At 36.8% G+C, this 20,596-nt stretch overlaps 1 protein-coding gene across 1 annotated transcript in view; it reads left to right on the top strand.

Annotated features, from left to right (window-relative positions):
* KIF18A (kinesin family member 18A) overlaps positions 1-18,152 on the top strand; it is a 47,092-nt gene extending 28,940 nt beyond the window's left edge. The window contains exons 13-16 of the mRNA XM_015815384.2: positions 8,135-8,591; positions 9,827-9,931; positions 11,841-11,950; positions 17,198-18,152. Of these exons, the coding sequence (XP_015670870.1) occupies positions 8,135-8,591; positions 9,827-9,931; positions 11,841-11,950; positions 17,198-17,310 (785 nt within the window). The 3' untranslated portion in view covers positions 17,311-18,152. The remainder of the gene's footprint in view (positions 1-8,134; positions 8,592-9,826; positions 9,932-11,840; positions 11,951-17,197) is intronic.
* Positions 18,153-20,596: the final 2,444 nt, after the last annotated feature.

The raw sequence follows: 20,596 nt of genomic DNA, 5'->3' as shown, positions 1-20,596 counted from the left end.
ATTATATACCTACATACCCATCAAATAATTTCTTTCTGGGATAAGCAGCATTATACAAAATGCAAAAAAACAGAAAAAGAAACAGTGAGTTAAAGGAACTGAGCTATCAAATAAAGAAAAAGAAGGAGAAAAGGGTAAGGTAAATAAAAGAAGAAATCTAACAAAATCTGCATTTTAGTATTTTTGGCAATACCATTCACTAAACTTCTTTGTATACATTTCTGTTTTTGCAAGGCATTCTTACTTTCACCTCATCCATACATTGCTTCCTTTATTTCTTTAAACTTCTTACTTCTGCATTTGAGAACTTCATCAACTCCGTTCAACCATGACATTCTCAGTCTTCCCCTTCTCAATCCATTTATACTTATTTATTTACTGTATGTATCATATTGGTATAGCTACTCATCTCACGTGACTCTGATGTACACCATTAAAAAAACTCCCTTTTTATAACAATAAAACACTTAAAATACATAGAAAAAAGCAGAGAAAAACAAGCACCTTCGATTAAAATGATACGAACAGCAAAACAGTAGCAAAAATGAGTGTGTTCAACTGTCATGGAGCCATCTAGCAGGCTTCACTCCTATGCAATCCACTGGCTAATTAAAATAATCAGATTTATGATTCGATCTTCATTCTTTCATATATATATCCTGTGTATCACCTTAAAAGGTTTGGATTTAAGCTCATTTCTTCACAGCCACTTACTTCCATATTTTGCTGAAGAAAATACTTCTATCTTGTATTTTATATGGCATTACTGTGTTTCTATTGATAATATCCATGATAACTAAATGATGGTGATCCAAGGACTAGTCCTGGAAAAGGCTTGTTAATTTGCACTCTAAGAAAACAGACTTCCCTGGAAGTCTATTTTCAGAAAGGAGAGAATATAAGGAGAATCATTGCTAAGACTTTAATGAAATAATGGTTCAGAAAGAAATGATGCAAAGTAAGTCATTAATTTAGCAGAGGGTTTTTCTCATGTTCTCCTCTCTTCACCCTGAAAAAAGCTCTCATTTCACTTCTTTTACTGAGTGCAGCATAAATTAGTATACAAGTCAAGCAGAGCACAAGCTTTAAAGGGATCTGGCATTTAAAGGCGCATGTGTCCAGTTCAGATTGATAGTGTGATCCATGCCCTCTCTGTGTGTAAGTTGTACAGAAGAACTCCACTTCCAACCAGGCATTTACTTGCTAGTATTTCTGTCAGGATGAAGGTTCTTGGCATAGTTTCAGATATTCCATTTCTTTCTTGTGCATTAGTAGAGGGATAAATCCATTCTTAAAGACAAAATAAAGTGTTCATTGCTTCCTCTATGACCAGAAACAAAGCCAATTATTTTACTGAAGGAAGCTAATTGTTGTGAATTCTGGTGAAAAGCAAAATCCTGACTTTGAACACGAGGTCATCCATTGTTCATTCTCGCTTGTATGATTCATCACATGGCCAGAAAGATCCTTCCGTTTCATTTCTGCCTTCATTTTTAATAATAATGAAATAGTAGGAATCGGCCATTCTTTTCAATGCAAGCTGTTTTCTCACTTCTTCAATGCTGCATTTGCTGCTTTTAAAATATTATAGCATTGGATACTGTCTCCTGGTTCTGTGTTCACTGGGCAACATTTGCACCTCAAAATTCCATGAGTCAGAAGGCTGTTAAAAGAATCAGGCTGTATAATTAGCAAACTAATTGGGCCAATGGTCTTCACCAAAATGACTCTATTGATACTTTATTCTAATATGTCCAGTTAACCTAGCAGACTTGATTTAGCACAGATTCTAGAAATAACTTCTTAGACGTGTGTTAACGTAAGTTATTAATTCTTTTTTTTTCCTTAAAAAAAGTCTACACTGTTATTTTGTCCCAAATCCAATCATAAGTGTCATTCATCTTTCTCTTTGACATAAACTCTACACCTATGGTCTATGACAGTGATGGTGAACCTTTTAGAGACCGAGTGCCCAAACTGCAACCCAAAACCCACTTATGCATCGTCGGGTGCTGGGTGGGTGTGGCCCATTGGGTGGGCGTGGCTGCAGTGGTAACGGCAGACTGGGTGGAAGTAAAAAGTTCAATCAATCAATTCCAACTTTGCAAGATCTTTTTTTCCGGCGAGAAGTTGAAATTGACTGATTAATTGAACCTTTTTTTTTGTTTGTACACGGCGGCGGAGGCCTAAAGTGAAAAGGTTTTATAAAAACCAGCTGAAAGCCTTGGACTGGGGCGACAGCGCGCGTGCCCACAGAGAGGGCTCTGAGTGCCGCCTCTGGCACCCATGCCATAGGTTCGCCACCACTGGTCTATGAGTCATATTTTTAAATATTATTTTCACACTTTCCCCATTAGTTGATGTCATGCTCACTCTTGCATTAGTTCCTTATCAATAGAGATTTCTGGGGTCCTACCATGACATGACTAAGTGTATCTAAAACTTTTTTTTTTAACGCAAGTATGTGTATTGGAATAATTTGCGTTCAGATTAATTCTGTATGCCAGTCTGAAATGATATCACGTGCATGTTAAACCCATGCCTGTTTCCTGAAATAATATATGGTTATTATTTATATCTATATACAGTATATATTCCTAAGAAAGAATACAAAAAAACAACAACCCTGCAGCATGATTTGAACAGTACTGTTTGCTTTTTTGTGTTTAAAGGAAAGTAAGTTAGTGATATATATTTTTTATCTTTAAAAATATATCATCCTCCCTATCTTCTTTAATGCCAATGGCACTTTCTTCTGGCTCTCTTGGTATAGTATAATGTGAAGTAGGAAGCAAGCAACAAATTCACATTTGTTTCAAGGAGGTGGCTTGACACCTTTCAATGTTTTTAATTTGCAATGTGTTGCTGGGCTTGGTGTCAAGTGGCATTCTGGATCACCTGACTCAGGCTGCATTTGTATCTCCTCAAGTGTGGCTTCTTCAGCTAATAGCTGAGGCTCAGATTGGTCAAGTTGTTCTGTTTCTCAGTGATTCAGACAGATCCCTAATGCATGTTGACATAGGTTTGTGCACAGTTTATTCTAAACCATAATATTAGTCCATGGGGAACTTTTGCACAGACTTATTAAATATGAAATATCACTTTCTGGCATTAAAAAAAAGGTTTTCCCCTGTCTTTCTTTTAGGAAAGATGGCTATTAGATAAAAATGAAAACTGCTCAATATTTTCTGATCAGGTATATAGAAAGGATTTATTTCAGTCTGAAATTTTATACCCAACTGATAGAACACTCGGACATATGTCTTTGATTACTTAGTTTCTGTTATTTTTCTGTTTGTTTCTAATCCTGCCGGGTTCAGCTAAATAAGAGACTACAAATACAACCTCATTCAACATGCTAAAGAGCCTAGTGGCATATACTTCTAGATAGCCATATCTAATATTCCACTGCTGATGAAGAACAGGTGTTCTTAAGGCATGTTTTCTTTTTGTTACTCAATTCAATTCAATACACAAATGGGGAGAAGTTGCTCTATCGCCAATATTTTGGCCAAATTTAATTGCAGGATAATTTAGGATACTCCATTTAGTGTATTTGCTGCGGATTTGATTTATATGACACCAAGTAGCCATTTTTAAAGTCCTGGGATTTTCTTTTTCTTACTAGCTTCCATTTGTGCTACAGCAAACCCTTGCAATCTGTTTTTTATTAATGTATTTTAGTACTGTTTGAAATATGGCTCATTGCAATGAAGTTCAGCACATTGTTGGCAATATTTTCTGCTTCTCTGCTTATCTGGTTTATAGTTTGAACACTTACATTTACTGTTAATTTTAAAATGGTTTCCGTACTTTGTGTTGGCAAAGCTTCTAAAACTTGGCACTCACCAAAATGTTTTCCTTTTTCACAGATTTCCTTCCCAGTTGCTCTTAGGGCATTTTGCAGAATGGCCATGCCTTACAGTAAACAAACTTATTTTTTTAATGAAAGTACAGCGTTCATTGTTATAATGCGTAAACACAGCCCAATGAGCTGCCAACCTCCCCTTCTTCCTGAAACACCCATTTATGATATGCCATAAATTAATATTTTAAAATCTCTCAAATATTTAAAGGTAACTCTTTGACAGATTTAATTGGATTATATGGGCAAACATCTTCCTTGATCATCAGAAAAGCATCTATTCAAGACAGAGGGTTACTTTTCTAGGGTTTTTTTGATACAGATTTTAGGAAGTAAATAGAAGGCAGATTTTGCTGATTAGTAGTCTAAAGCTGGGAAATAGTTCCACTGTTTCTGGTTATACATTAATCTGAATTATTAACTTGGGGTGAGGGATAGTGGTATCTCCAGTAAATTGAACTTTTTATAAATAGAGGAAGTAGCCAGAGTGCTATTGCATAGTCACAATGACCATTGTGTTCATTCAAACTGCTATATAGAACCCAGACATTCCCACCTTGCTGTAATGTAATAGTCTGCTTGTTGTCAAAATTTAAGACATTGTTGCTTCTTGGCCTTATAACTAAGATCAAGTGTATTATCTTAATTACTAGAAACATTCTTGAATGCATTGACTTCTGCATATTCATTGTAGATCATGTTTAAAGTAAGAGTTGTTTGTCCTAGGGCTGGTTGCCACAATTTTATTCTTTTTTAAAAAAAAAAATCTATTCTGTCTCCTCTACAATGAGCTTAAAGGTCCTCGTTATTTATGTTAAACTTGACATTTCAGATTTTGTACCTGTAATTGTATTCTGCCCGTATATTTCAATGGCTTATTTGGCTGTGCAAAGTGCATTTAAGCAGTATAATTTTTGAAAAATATTGTAAGAAGGCTATGCATTGCCTAGTAAAGAAGGAAAAAAACTGGCAGGTTGAGCATGCTATGGGTCCCATCAGCCAAGGAATGTCAACTAGCAGGGATTCGGAGACATGCCTTTCTGTTAAAGCCCCTGCTTTCTGGAGCATTGTCTCTTCAGAGATGAGGATGACCCCAACCCTGTTGGCCTTTAGTAAGCCCTGAAGACTTAGCTTTGTACCTGAGCCTGGGAGCGTGTGAAGAGCCTAATTTCCTGGCTATACTGATATCTATAATGGCATTTTTTTCTTGGCTGCCATATATTTAATTTTGTACTGTGTTGTATCTGTTTTTGATTGTTTTATTATTGTTTGCTGCGCAGTCACTTGTTTGAGATGGATAGCTATAGAAATTGAATAAATAGATTAAATAATAAAAAAACAGGATGCAGTATTTATGGAGTCCTTGGTACTGAGCTTGGTTCTTTGCTTGCAGATGTTTCATACCCAACTAAGTAACATCATCAGTGCTAGTGAGTTGAGCTTATTACTGTTTATATACAGTATCTTTCCCTGCCAGTGTTGGTGAAGGTGTACTTTTTTCCTTGGTAGACCCTTGATTAGGGTATTGTTTGGGTTTAGTTCTTTTATCTAGCTGTTGCCTATTTGGAGAGGATATGTTCTGATCTTTTTTGATTCATTTATAGTTTTTTTTTTGTCTGAATGGCATGTAAATATAATTTATTTCTGTGTGTCCATTGATGACTGATTTATCCAAATGCCAAGCTCCCAGGATTTTTGGATTTGGATTGGTCTGGAATGCTTGTAGTTTCCCAATTGAAACTATAGGTGAGTGTGTCCATGTGTTGTGATATTAAGGAACTTCATTGTGTCTTCTGTCTACTAGACAGTGTTGATGAACACATTACCATACATAAAAACCAATATATTATTACAACCACACAGCATCATGGTGGTAAACAAACCAACTAATGCTCTCCAAACCATATTAAATAAACTAAAAGACCCTTTAGCCCAAGAAGAAAAAACAAGGATCATCTACAACATACAGTGTAAAGTCTACAACAGCCACTATGTAGGACAGACAGGCAGAAAACTAGCAGAACATATTCATCAACACTGTCTAGTAGACAGAAGACACAATGAAGTTCCTTAATATCACAACACATGGACATGTTGAGACTCTAGAAAGAGGGCAGAGAAGAGCGGCAAAGATTATTAGGGAACTGGAGGATAAAATATATGAACAGTTGCAGGAACTGTGTATGTCCAGTCTAACTAAGAGAAGGACTAGGGTGACTTCATAGCAGTCTTCCAATATTTGAGGGGCTGCCATAGAGGGGCAGACCTATTCTCCAAAGTACCTGAGAGCAGGACAAGAAGTAACAGTTGTAAACTTATGTAGGAGAGATCCAACCTAGAACTAAGGAGAAATATCCTGGTAGTGAGGAGTCAGGGCGACTGAATGGAGCTGAGCATTTATTGGCCAGATGCCCTTCCTGACACCTATGCAGAATTTGCAGCAGATATTTTCTCTTTGTGCCCAGAGAGAGAAATATCTGCTGCTACCTCGGATCAAACTCTTGTGTGGCGAGAGCTCCATCTCTAGGCCACCAGGCCGCTCACCCTATGCCCTCTCTATTTTAATAAAAGAATTGATTGACTGAAGTCATGATAGATGGCAGAGATAAATATTTTGGTCTTATTTAGTTACCACCATGCTATATGGAAGATTATAACTAGTACTGTAGAAAAAAGAAGATGCATCGATGGACCAACCAAACAAGAAATACTTTGTGTCTGTTGTGTAATAGGAGAAAGATCTGTATGACAATGACAATATGATTGTATAGAGTTAAGGAATATACATGTAGAATTAATTATGAATGAAACAACTAAAATATATCCAAATGGGAAAAAAACCTGTTATCTAGATTATCTGTGTTGTTGTTGGCACATATTAAAGTGAGGAATACGTGATAGTTCCATGTTAAATTCAAGGGAATATTGATAACAGCCAGAAATTTGTTTTAAGAAATGAATGAATGTTTAATCTGGGGGGAAATAATTCTGCTAGGTGAGATGAATAGATAGGTGATAATGAGACAACAGTGCAGAAAAAATGGCTGGGCCATTCAGAGACTTAAACACGAATTACAACAGTGAATGGCGAGCTTTGAAAAATATTTGTTTTGAAATATGTGTTTTAAACCTTAAAAATAGTTTTAACAGTATGCTCGTTTTGATTGCTTATGTTGAAAGAATGAGAGAATTAGAATATAATGAGAATTTCTGAACACAGAAGAGATCAAAAGCATGTCTTAGGCAAAAATTAGATATGGATAAAAAGTAAAGTAAAAGAAATGAGAGAAAGTGAAATGACTGCAGAAAGAGAATGTGCAAGTTGTGCATGAACAAGTATCAGAATATATAGGACTCTCCCAAGAGAATTAATAGAAAGACGGCATTGAAAAAGTTGTGGACATAAACACCTTGCCTCTCAAATAAATCCTATAGTAACTGGAGAATTATCATTGTGAGATATTTAAAATAACGTTTAAACTGTTATATATTTTAATGATAACAATTCTAGTATTTACTCAGATTCTACACTTCACTTAGTTATGTTAATAATTTTAACTTGTTGCGATCCTTATAAAATATTGGTGAAGAATGTTAAGCAATTATCCAAGTCCTAAATGAGATAATTACACCCAAGGGCGGTTCTATTCTTCTGGTTTTTTTTTTATTATAATGGCAAGGATATTTTGAGAAAATATTGAATTATGGGAAAAAAGAGGATAAGTTTCTTAAATCTGCACTGATTCTTCTCAAAATTAGGCAAATTCTTTTTCAGACTCAAATTCCAGATAAAGAAAGATACAGATAACAGTTTGAAGGGGCCTTGGAGGTGTTGTAGTCCAACTCTCTGTTCAAGCAGGATATCCTACACCCTTCCTACAGGAATGGCTGTCCATTCTCTTTTTAAAAACCTCCAGTGATGGAGCACCCACCACTTCTAGAGGCAAACCGTTCCACTGATTAATTGTTCTCGCTATCAGGAGATTTCTCCTTCTAGGTTGTTTTGCTTTGACATCTCTCTTTGAAAAGTTTCCATCCGTTACTTCTTGTCTGCCCTCAGCACCATCATGACTTTAAATGCTCACTAAATGAATGTAAGTTGAGGATTATGTGTATTTACTAAACAATCCTTAGTGCATGTATGTTATAGGCTCAAACAAGAGGAAGGGTTGTTCTATCACATCTGCTTTTGCTGTTCAGCAGCTATTTAAATTTTAATTGGGAATACCTAGGGAAATATTTCAGGGATTTTGCTTGTCTTGAACTTAGATACGCCTCGTAATCTTACGGTGGAGAAAGTCAAGACATCTGCTCAACATGAGGCCGAGTTTGGAATGCCACTGCACAAAAGAGCAAGGCGAAAATTGATGGCGTCTCCTCTGACAACCCAAAGTCTTCAAGATTACAGCCAGACATGTCCTAACCCTGTGGTGGATTCTCTCAGCGAAGCCTTCTGCCCCATTACATATACACCCGAGGTCTGCAAGAAGCCGGGGGAGACTTTCTGTACAGGAACTGTGATTAAAAAAGTACTGCACACGGCAACCCTTGAAGAAATGAGTCACATGGCACAAATTCGGGAACCATTAAAGCAGAGCAGCACCAAAGATGCTACATATAATGTCACCCCAGAGTGCCACATGTACTCAACTATTCTGTGTAAAAATAACACAGACCGTATAGACTCTCCTTATGATGCAGCCAGAAGCAGAAGTGTTTTACAAAGGTATTTTATGTAGAAGATGAAATATAAAATGTCTTTATTTTTTTCATCTCCATCCCTTTTTCTTTTTAACATGCGACTATAAATCCCTGCCTTTAGTTTTACACCAATTTGCCTCAATTAGAATTCTGAGTTGTGAATAGTACATTCAGGCAAGAGAGCTAAAATATCTGAAACCTCTATTTTATTAAAAGGCTAAATTTCAAAATTTATAGCGCAGGTCCTACTTTACTGGTTTTAATAGAGTCCTTTTATGCTTGCATTTCCTTCTGGCATATCCTACCCTGCTACCTAGAGAGGGCAAAGTGAATGAGAGAGGCTGCTCTCTCCTTCCTCCTTTCATTGAGCATGCAACTAGCAATAGCGCATAGGCTTAAATACCACTTCAATATGCTTACAGAGTCAGCATATTGCCCCCAACAATCTGGGTCCTCATTTTATTAACCTTGGAAGGATGGAAGGCTGAGTCACCCTTGAACTGGTGAGGATCAAACTGCTGGCAGTTGGCAGCATTAGCCTGCAATACTGCATTTTAACCATTGCGCCACCATGGCTCTTTCCTTTAACTATAGGAAAGATGAAGAGTAGCAACAAAACCAGGTTTCAAATTGGTAATGACTGGACTTTGTCAGTTGTTCAACAATACCAAATACCACGTGCACATTTATATCCTAATGGTGTAAAAGTTTTTCAGTGCTGATGGTTTTTGTTGTTGTTGTTTGTGGGTTTGTTTTTGTTTTTTTACATTTCTGTTGTTGTCTTAATGTTAAAGTGGCAATTTCCAAGGCAGAACTAAATAGGCAAACCTATAATGGAAGCATCCAGATAAACAAAACTTGATTGAGTAAATTTTATTTCTGTCCCTGAATTTAGCAAATGTATGGAAACAAAACATCCGTCCTCCCACCTCCCATTGATTCAAAGACATTTGTACTCTATTGTACTCTTTACAAGACATATTTACAATATTATCTGAGAAATTTTTGGCCCATGTTTGAAAAAGTCTATTCCTTGCATCCCTAGGTTAAGTTAAGGCTTACCCAGAAAACATGGTAAAATCCTCTGATAAAAATAATGATCAGAGGTAGCACTTAACAAAATTTTGAAATTTAAAGCCAATATTGTATATTTCATTTGTGTACCCTACTTTATTTTGGAAAACAAAATAATATCTTAGAAGGTAGGATTTTTTTAAAAATAAGAGTTTTGGTGATGACTATTATTGTTCTTAATTTCAGACTTGGCCTTCCTTCGTTGTTAAACAGACAACCAGATCCCATGTGTGCAAAGCCTTCTTATATGGCAATGACATCTGCTGCTACAAGAAAAAGGACGTTATTAAGGTATATAATGCTTCAAGTCAATTTGCTAAATTAGTACTGAAATTGGTATTTATTGTGTCCAATATCTTCCATTGGATCACAAATTAGGATTAACTGGAAAGACTATTTCTGTTCCAATGGAAGAAGATTTCCACTGACACAGTTTTGGTCATTCAGTGACTAGTCTTAAGTTCCAGAATGACCAAAATTGTGACAGAGAATGAACTTTCACTGAATAACTTTGGATCGGTCATTATTTCTTGGCCCATCCTATGACATACGTGTTGTTGTGAGAAAAATAAGATGAAGTGCAATATATACTGTCTTAGTATGTTTTTAGTTTCTGTTGTTTACCATCAAAAACCCTAAGTCTTCAGGGTTCTAGATGTGGTATATACAACAAGCTTTATATGGTTAATATTGAGTTAGTATTTGTACTGAACTCTTCTGTATGGGTTCCAAGACACTTGTCTTTTGTTAGAAATGCCACCCCACCTTTACCTGAACCCATTGCTAGTGTTTTGCAGTATTTTTTGAATACGTCCAATAAATTGGTGCTGTCTAAAACAACTTTGACAGGTTAATTAGTATTGATTTGGCTGGCATGTAGAATAAAATTTAATGCAACTAAGTTCACGTTTCTATGCACATTTATTTTGGAGCAAATGATATGGAAATGGGTGATAATTATTCCTTGGCAAGCATATGTAGCAAAGGGATGCAATGAACAGTTTTTAAAGTGTTCATATGCATGCTTTGTTTTTTCCATAACTTATTATTTGTAAAATTTTGCAGTGACACGGTTTTTTGTTGTTATTAATACCTTACCAGATTGGCCACAGTTCTGTGTGTGCCTTCTAGAATGAATGTTTAGAAAAGGAAAATAAATTCTGCCAATTTAAATTAAAGTATACTTATTTTGCTGTTCCTAAGAGAGGGCGACAAAATAAGCATAGTCTGCTTTACTGTCCTTTGCAGTAAATGCGACAGTATTTGGCTCTCTGTTTTCAGGAATTCAGAACAGTTTCCTGCAGCCTATATTGTCTGTGTTTCCAATTCCGTCACTAAGAGACCTGGTTCTTAAGCAGGAGATCATGTGATCACAATGAGCTTATGGTTTCACTACCACCCGGGTCATTAAGCGGGTCACCCACTGTTTTGAGACATCATGTATCCATGACTTGTGAGTTTACAGCCAACTCCTTCACTGACTGCTTGTTTGAAGCTGGCTGAGAGGTGCGCAGATGGCAATCACAGGACCGTGAGATGTTGCAATGGCCATAAATCCCTTTAATTGTGAAACATCCAATCTCAATCGCAGGGACATTGCAACATTAGTAAGTGTGTGAGGACCAGTCGTGTAGTTACTTTTTCAGCACTGTCATAATTTCAGATGGTTGCTAAACAGGCCATTTGTTAAACACGGATTACTTGTTGGCTTTTAGATGAAGAAAAGAAACACTTATAATGGGTTTGGCATGCTTAGAAAAAAATTAAAATCTTCCCTCAACCTTCCCCCAAATAGAAATATATGTTTGTTTATCTGAAAAGAAGACAACTCTGAATTTAAGATATTCCCTCCCTCTCCCAGGAATAGTAGATAAGTAGGTGGATTGATACATGGACACTGTAGATAAATAATCCTGTGCAATATCCAGTTTCCCCGATCTAAAGTTGCCAATACTAGCTTAGCCAATCCTGCATGCAATCTTCCCCATGTGCTCAGTGAATGTGTGCATATGATCCATTTGAATATATTAATAGCGCTGTATTGCAGTGCTATGATAATCTAGAGTACTTTCACATACCCATAGCTTTCATCAGTATTTGTTGAATGTTCCAGCAACAAGGAAACGATATGAACTCTAAAGAACCAACACTTAAATATTGTACTTAAAAACAAGCTTTTTTAAAAAATGTTTTTCCTCAGCTCTGCATCCAGCAATGGATTAACAAACCAGCACGATCAGGTGACTGCCAAACGCCTAAGACGAGATGTTGCATCAAGTAATAAAGCACTGAGAGTACCTACAACCTCTGGTAAGTGTAAAATTTATAATTTTCAATAATTATGTCAAAATATAAGCAACATACAGCTACATAGAAAGCCCAAAAATATAGATTGACCTATTCAGTTAGTCATTTCTACAGTCCTTTGCTATGATAATGTAATTACACATTTTTGATAGTTTAGCCCAGTGATGGTGAACCTTTTAGAGACCGAGTGCCCAAACTGCAACCCAAAACCCACATTTATCGCCGGGTGCCAGGTGGGCATGGCCCACTGGGTGGGTGTGGCCAAGGTAGGCATGGTCACCTCGATGTTGCTTGTGGGGAGGGACGCCTGTGGGGGCAGGGTTGGGGGAGATCCAGGGGTTCTCTGGCAAGTGGGGCGGTGGGCAGGAGGCTCGTCCTGCAGGTAAGGCAAGGCAGGGCGGGGGTGCCATTGTTGTAGGGCAAGGCGAGGCAGGGGCCAGAACGGCTGCTGCCTGACACCATCAGCCCCTGCACACAGAGGCCAGCAAGCACATGGGGGCCAACAGTGTCCATCAGCATCCACAGCCTGACAGCCCCTCGACCGGCACACTCTGGGGCTCCGCAGCCCACCGCCAGCAGTTCAAAGAAGCCGCCTCTGAGCTGGCCGGCCGGCCGACAGCTAAGGAGGCGATGCAGTGGGTCGTGCCCGGGAAAAGGAGAGCATGCAAGGCCAGGAGGGATGGGATGGGGGGGAGGGAAACCAGCCGTGCTGGGATGCATCTGGCCATGTGGGACCTCGGCGAATTAGCGGGCGGCTGGTTGAAGAGGGACGGTTGCTATTTCTGGGGCATGGTGTGCGTGCCAACAGAGAGGGCTCTGAGTGCCGCCTCTGGCATGCATACCATAGGTTCGCCACCACTAGTTTAGCCTCTTAAAAAAAAAAGACAAAAACCTGTAGGTTATTCACTGAAAGCCCCTCAGTAAAGAGACAGGTATTAAAGCAAACAGAAGTGCATGTTAATCTAGTTGTAGATATATCATTTGTTTGATTGATTGATTGATTGATTGATTGATTGATTGATTGATTGATATAAATCATATCTCAATGTGACTTTGGGTGGCAAACAATATAAAAAAATTCAAAAGTATGACTACAAAAATTAAAACATAGCAGCCAAGAAAAAAAATATATCAATTATTAGTGCAACCAGGAGGCAGAAGCCTTCACACACTCAGCCCGAAGCTTGACAAAGAACAAGGTCTTTAGGCTAACATGGTCAAAACTAACCAAATCTCTGGAGGGAGAATATTCCAGAGGACAACTACTATGTTAGAAAAGGCTTACCTTCGGGAATCTGCCAGTTATTATTCCTTAGCTTATGGAACCTGAAGCATGCTCATTGTACCAGACCATATTGGATAGGTAGAAACATGTGGGGAGAGATAGTCTCTTAAGTAATCCCTTAAAACAGTGATTCTCAAACTGTAGTCCACAGACCCCTGGAGGACCGTGATGTCATCACAGGGGGTCCGCAAAGGCTTGGAAAAATGTCATGATTTAAATCTTGAGTTAAGTCTTGGTGGTCCGTAGTCACAAAAGGTATTTAAAGAGGGAAGGGGGTCAGTTGTGGAGAAAAGGATAAGAACCATTGCCTTAACATATCCCAATAAAAGCATCAACTGGATACATAGTTGATCTTAAGGAAGGAAGAGGTGGTAACAAACCCATATTAAGAAAGAGGTTGAAATAAAATTGTAGCTTTCTTGAAATTTGCCCAAACATATACAGGTAATCTTGTATATGAACATACGACATTTACTGACCATTCAAAGTTACAACGGCACTGAAAAAAGTGAAATATGATCATTTTTCACATTACAACCTTTGTAGCATCCCCATGATCATACTTATGACCATTGCTATGTCCTGGGGTCATGTGATCACCTTTTGCAACCTTTTGACAAGCAAAATGAATGGGGAAGCCAGATTCACTTAACAACCATGTTACTAACTTATCCCCTGCAGTGATTCACTCAACAACAGAACTTTTGGGCTCAATTGTAGTCATAAGTCGAGGACTGCCTGTATTGAGAACAGTTGCAACATACTTATTTGTTCACTTTATGTAAGGGGAAATTAAAGGCATATATGAAGAATTACATGTAGGATAAATGGGGTTACTTTTTCATATTACGTATAATTTAGGCATGGAATTTACTTTCAAAAGAAGGTAGTGTCCTCATATTCACGAAGAAATGGGATTTCACAATCCCTAGGAATTAGCATTTGCTAAGAAACAACAGGGACATCTGGAGTGCTTTTGGAATTTTAAGAGGCATCTGGTTGGCCATTATATGAAGAAAAATGAAGTCCTTTCTTTCCTAGTTTTCTTCTTTTACTTTAGTATCGTTGCACTTCTAAAAATATTAATCACATTTGGGAGTGGCGGAGTACTGTAGGCTACTTGTGCTGACTGCCAGCTACCGGCAGTTCGATTCTTTTTTACAGTTTTTATTAATTTATAATATAAAATACAAAAATGCAAAAACAAATAGTAAGAAAAATAAGGGAGGGAAAGAGGAAAGGAGAAGTGTAGAAAAGGGGGAGGAAAGGTGTTGACTTCCAACTCCTTCTGGTGCAGTAGAATAAAACAGTAATATCAAACCTCAACTTCTTACTTTAACATAATGATATAAACTAGCCATTTCTATAACAACAAATCTATCTAATCAGTAAAACCCAAAATCAAAATTTCTTTTTTTTTCCACCTCAAGCACAAAGTGCAGAAGTGGTTTCCAAGAAGAAACGAAAGTGTTTTTTTCTCTTATCAAAGTAGTAAGTTTAGCCATCTCTGCTAACTCCATCAACTTTTGCAGCCATTCATCCATTGTGGGGATCGAAATGTCCTTCCATTTTTGTGCATAAAGTAGTCTTGCTGTCATCAACATATATAACATCAAAGTTCCATTTTTTTTCCCCAAGTCTTTTTCCATTAAACCCCCCAAAAAAGTTTCTGGTTTTATCTTTATGTCCACTTTAAGAATTTTCTGTATTAGAGTATGGATCTTACTCCAATATTTCTTTTCTTTAATAAATGTCCACCATAAATGATAAAAGGGTGATAAAAGGGTCCCTTCTTTACATTTACATTTTCAACATTCATTTGAAATACGTTTATACATTCTGGATAATTTGTCCGATGTTAAATACCAGCGATACATCATCTTGTAAAAAAATTCTTTTAAATTGTAATTTAATGTGAATTTTAAACCTTTCATACACATATTCTCCCATTGTTCAAGCATAACATAATCAGAACATGCTGTTCTGATTCTAGCTCTTTCTTAGACTTGAGGGTAGGCTCAGTGCAATTAAAATATATTATTTTACCATAAGTCCACCAGTCCGGCTTTACCACCATTTCTTTTCTAAAAATGGCTTCCTGGGAGGACGCCAAAGAGGCATTTTTGTAGAAAACCTTACTTTATTTTTATTCCAAACTCTCAGAATGGCAGGTCTAACAAAATGGTTGTTGAAATCAACATTTAGTTTAACTTGGCAGTTTGATCCATCTTTCCAAGATCAATAAAATGAGGAACCCAGATTGTTGGGGGCAATATGCTGACTCTGTAAACTGCTTAGAGAGGGCTGTAAAGCCCTGTGAAGCGGTATATAAGTTGTAAGTGCTATTGCTACATATAAATAAAAGCAGTGGAGTTAACTGCCATTCTTCCAAGCAGAATTACTGCTCTCCCTGTGGAATTTGTTTGGTAAAGTGTTGCATATAGTCTTTCCCATACTCAAAGAAGCTTAATACAGCGTTATCAGAGCCCCACACAATGCTATCTTCAAGTTGTTAATTATTTGTACTAAATATTAGATAACAAAGGACACCAGCAACGGTTCCTGTGATTGTCTTGTTCAAGAGTCATGCAAGTGAATGTTCAATGTTGAAGTTGCAGCACACCAGACATGCTTTGAATTGTAAGAAGCATCAATATTTTTGGATGTGAATTTTTGCCTCTCCTCTATAAGATGTACTATAGGAAACAGTCCTTGAAAAGTCTGGCCTCCTGCACAAGTTGCTATTGTAATTTTGTATTCAGCACACTTGCCATTCCTTTCAGCAAAATATTTCATTTGCATTCCCTCCGTGTAAAAGGATAAGTGCAGAAAAAGGAAGCCATCAAAAATAAGAAATCCATTTTTGGAATATACCATGAGCAGAGTAAAATATTAATGAAACTTCACAGCACAGGCTATTTTTGAGCCTTACCCAAAGACATTTGGCATGCTCAGTCGTCAAAATGTTTTAATCCAAAATCTGAACCATTTTTGTTTTGCTTTATTCCATCTTTCTTTAGTTTTGTTATTATGCAACTGTACCGCTACAGGAATCAATTGATTCAACTGCAAACAGTTTTAAAAAGCTTTCACTGATGATGAACTCTCATCTAAATGGTGAGATTCCTAATTATAAAATAAAATCTTGAAATATGCTAAACGTAGCATAACTGAAAAGCCATCCTCTAGGCAACACCCATCTAGCTCCAATGTGTAGGAGATCATGGTTACAACGGCACTTAAAAGAAGTGACTTATGACTGTTTTTCATACTTACGACCGACCATTGCAGGATTCCCATAATCACATGGTCAAAATTTGGGGAACTTGGCAGCTGGCCTGTAGTTGCAGAGTCCCTGGGTCATGTGATCATCTTTTGCAACCTCCTGACAAGTAAAGTCAGTGAGGAAGCCAGATTTACTTTGCAGCCATGTTCCTAGCTTAACAACTGCAATGATTCCCTTAACAGCTTGGCAAGATAGGCCATAAAGGGGGGGGGGGAGAAACCTCACTTAACAACTCTTTGATTTGCAACAAAAACCTTGTGGTCGTAAGCCGAGGACTACCTGTACATAATTTGTAATTTTTTATATCACTCTGGACACTGTTCATACATGTTAGGCATATGTAACATTCAATTTGTATTTAATAGTTTGTCAGCTCTTCTGGACATCTCTTTCCTATTATTACTTTGTGAAATTCGGGTTTACCGTGCTTCTGTCCTATTTTATAGTTTAAAAGTTATAGCTTTCAGTAATCTAATGCCCTCCATATGTATTAAACTAAAACTACATGATCTCCAGCCAACCGGTTGTAATCCAGCACAGCTGGAGAGCATCAGGCTAAATAAAGATGTTTTAAAATTCAGGAAATTAAAAAATTGAGTTTTTGTTTTATTAATATGCTTTTGGTGTTTTGTTTTGTTTTCTTCCCTCTCTTTAACATGATTTATTCTTTGTTCCCTAGGAATCAGAACAAGAACCTGGAAACGTAATGATGGGCTAAGAAAACTTCTCAAAAATAATTTGAAGGAAAATGCATCAGTAGGCACAAAAGTGGGCCCATCAAAGGAAGCATGAACAGTAACTCTAAAGTGAAAATAAACCTTTGTACAATTTTGGTTTCTTAGCAAAAAGAGTGAAACCAACAATTCCTCTGCCACTTTCCCATGTATGGTACAGTAACTGTGGAAATTAAAAATCCATTTTGATTTGCAAATGCTTTTAATGCCCACATCTGGCCTCTAGTTTATCATGTAATTGGAACCTTCATCAGACTTAAGGATTGCTTTGGCAATACTGTTCAATATCTTTGGTAGTCTGAATGCAATTTTGTATCATTTTCTCTCAACACGCTGAGTAAATTACAGGATGTGTTTCCTTTTGCATTCCACGCCAGTGAATGTTTCCCAAACTGAAAGTTTCCATATGTACTGGGCTATCATTCCCCACATTTAATTTTGTCTTAGATCACGGGACTTTCAGTCCAACACATCTAGAGGTCAAATCATTGGAGAAGGCCGTTGGAGAAATTTCCTTTGCATGTAGAACTATAAATTGTCTTCAGATTGGATTGCGCCAATGGATTCTCATTCCTTTAGATACTTTTAACTAACTCTTCTAGACTTATTATTATTTTTTCCAACTTAAAAAAAGACTATCCAATATCCTAATTCTTACATTAACATCTTGATGCACACAGAGGTCATGAGTTTTTTGTTCTCCATTTTTTTTTAACATTCTACCTATTGGGGGGATACATTCCAGGAAGTATTTATTTAAAAGGAAGGTATTAGCCAATGTTTAGTTTTACATTTTTTTACTTAACTTCCTGAACAACTGAAATCTTAAAATATGTCTTTGTATATTTAGGTTTCTTACAATATCTAGTGTGTTTTGTGGCTTTTGAGTGTGTGTGTGTTGTAGGCTAATTACTGTGAATAAAATTTTCAGTCAAAATTGACGTATCTGTAGCTTTTTACATTTTTCTGCTCTTAAAATTGATGCCCTTTAATCTTTATTCAATATAAAAATATAAAATGATGCCCACAGATTATGTGCTCCCTGTTATAGACAAAAGTATTATATTCCCATGAACTGAACTTGGCCAAAGCCATTTTCCTCCTTGACCACCGAGCAGTAGCCTCCAAGCTTAATCCAGATGCTTTTCTCTCACCAGCAATTCATCACTATGACGCGCAGTTCAACAATATGCCATTACAGTAATAAACATTGAAGATGTTGAGTAGAATGAAAATAAAAGGAAGGGCAATAAAAGGAAATTATGAAACTAGAGTAAGGGGGGGGGGGAAATGGAATAACAAGTGATTTAGAATATTAAGTGAAATCATATAAATTAAAATCTGACAGTCATGTTAAGATTGTTTTTAAGCACCATGTGCTTTGGTGAATAATGCTAAATTGGAAGGTCCAAATAGCTCATATTGAAAGAGAAGTGTTTCAATTATACAACTTGAACAAATTATGTGAATTTACATTGCCAGATTTAGTTTGTACAGTTAAAACTATTTTTGTAAGTAACAGAAGAAAATAGCTGCAGGGTTTTCTTCCAGGCATAGCCAGTTGATGCCATCAGTATTCTTGATCATGTCCGTCATTGGCTCTTCACATAGTTAGTAAACTATTAGAGAGAATTTATGTCTTGTTCTCAAAATACTAATGTTGTCTTGTTCAGTTTCTCAGATTTCATCAGTCGTTGCCTATTATGAACCTTATCTGGTGCAATAGTACAGAACATACATAATTGTGAACATTTTGACCAAATTCATTAAATGTGGTTTAATAATCATGTGAGTGTTGGGAAATCCATATACAAAGCATAAATTAAATCTGATACCTTTGAGGGGAAAAAATCTGTTTCTAAGTTGGCACAAAAGCCTCAGTAGTTGGAAGAGTTCCAGCTATCAAACTTGTTTCTGATAATTCTTTCTGATAAATAATATTAATGCTAATGTTTAAAAGAAAGAACAAGTACAGATTCCAGATACTCGCTGGTGTGGAAACATGTTTTTAATAACACATTATTTATTTCAATGTCAATAGCTCCTTTTTCAAAGAAAGAAGCTCTCATCAGACATCTGCAAAGAAAGAAGAGAAATTGGGGTAAATTTGCTAGCTTTTACTCCCTCTTGCCATTGTTGCTATTCTTTGTGTGACTTACAACACTGAATTTTCAGCTCCTAAATTTACCCTGAAACATGTACAGATTGAAGACGGGAAATACCTGTAAATGGAAGATGACCAAAGTAGTAAAGATAAGGGTCATAGGGCAGGAAAAATTGTCCCTGCTCTAATATGGTTTTGTTTAAAATTATCCTGCTTTCCAGATATGGCATTATAATGCCTTCAATGAAATATAAAATAAAATATATTTAGGAACCGCCCAACCTCACCTATCCACAGGCCATGAACAGTATAAGACTACCATAATCAAGTGGCAAGGAGTGTTTTAAGTTCTTAACTTGTAATAAAATTGGTGTGTGCTTTTCTTAGAGAAGGTTTCCACAGAAGAATGCCATAACAAAAGGGCCCCTTCCTAGGTAATACTAAATTAATATTTGTAAGTGGTTGCATAATCAGAAGAGCCTCTGCCTCAACTAATGAAGGCAGGTCTGTATCAAACAGGGCTTTTTCTCACATTGATTCTGTGATTGTTTTGGGCCCTTCTAAGTTAAGGTCCTCTAAAAATAAAATGAAGCTCTTCCCTTATGGATACATAATACAGAAGCAAGAAGATTTGGAGAAGACCAAGTCTTGGAAAATGGATAACATAAAGGATAAGATAGTTAAGTAACTTAGCTTGTGATACATTATTACAAGCATGAGCTTACAAGTATTCAAAGAAACAGTTACTGGCAGACAATTTTGCAATCTGTTGTTCATTGAATCATTAAAAAAGTAAAATATCTTGGAGTTAGTTTGCAGATTATTATCCTAATTCTGTGTTTCTTAATCTTGACAACTTTAAAATGAACTTCAAATCATAGAATTCCCCAGCCAGCAAGCTGGCTAAGGAATCCTGGGAGCTGAAGTCCACACATTTTAAAATAGCTGAGTTTGAGAAACACTGCCTTAACTGATCTCTGGTTAAACTATTCCTGCCTAAGAATGATGTTTTCACCCATTATTTAAAAGGCAAAGAATACTGGAAGTTGAAATCTTCATAAAGGTCTAACTAAAGAGGTTTAATATGGGTTATTTATATATGCATTTGAATGGGAGAATGCAATATAGAATATGGAATCCAGCAATGACGTCTACAGAAATACACTTTAAAATAATGTCTCTAGATCTAGAAGTAGCTAAACAACGTTACTAAGAATGGCTTTTGCAGAAAGAAGCAAAA

Source organism: Protobothrops mucrosquamatus, unplaced genomic scaffold, assembly GCF_001527695.2.
Source record: "Protobothrops mucrosquamatus isolate PMUCROS unplaced genomic scaffold, P.Mucros_1.0 scaffold340, whole genome shotgun sequence".
NCBI classification, from domain to species: Eukaryota; Metazoa; Chordata; class Lepidosauria; order Squamata; family Viperidae; genus Protobothrops; species Protobothrops mucrosquamatus.
This window is presented reverse-complemented; position numbering and strand designations above follow the sequence as displayed.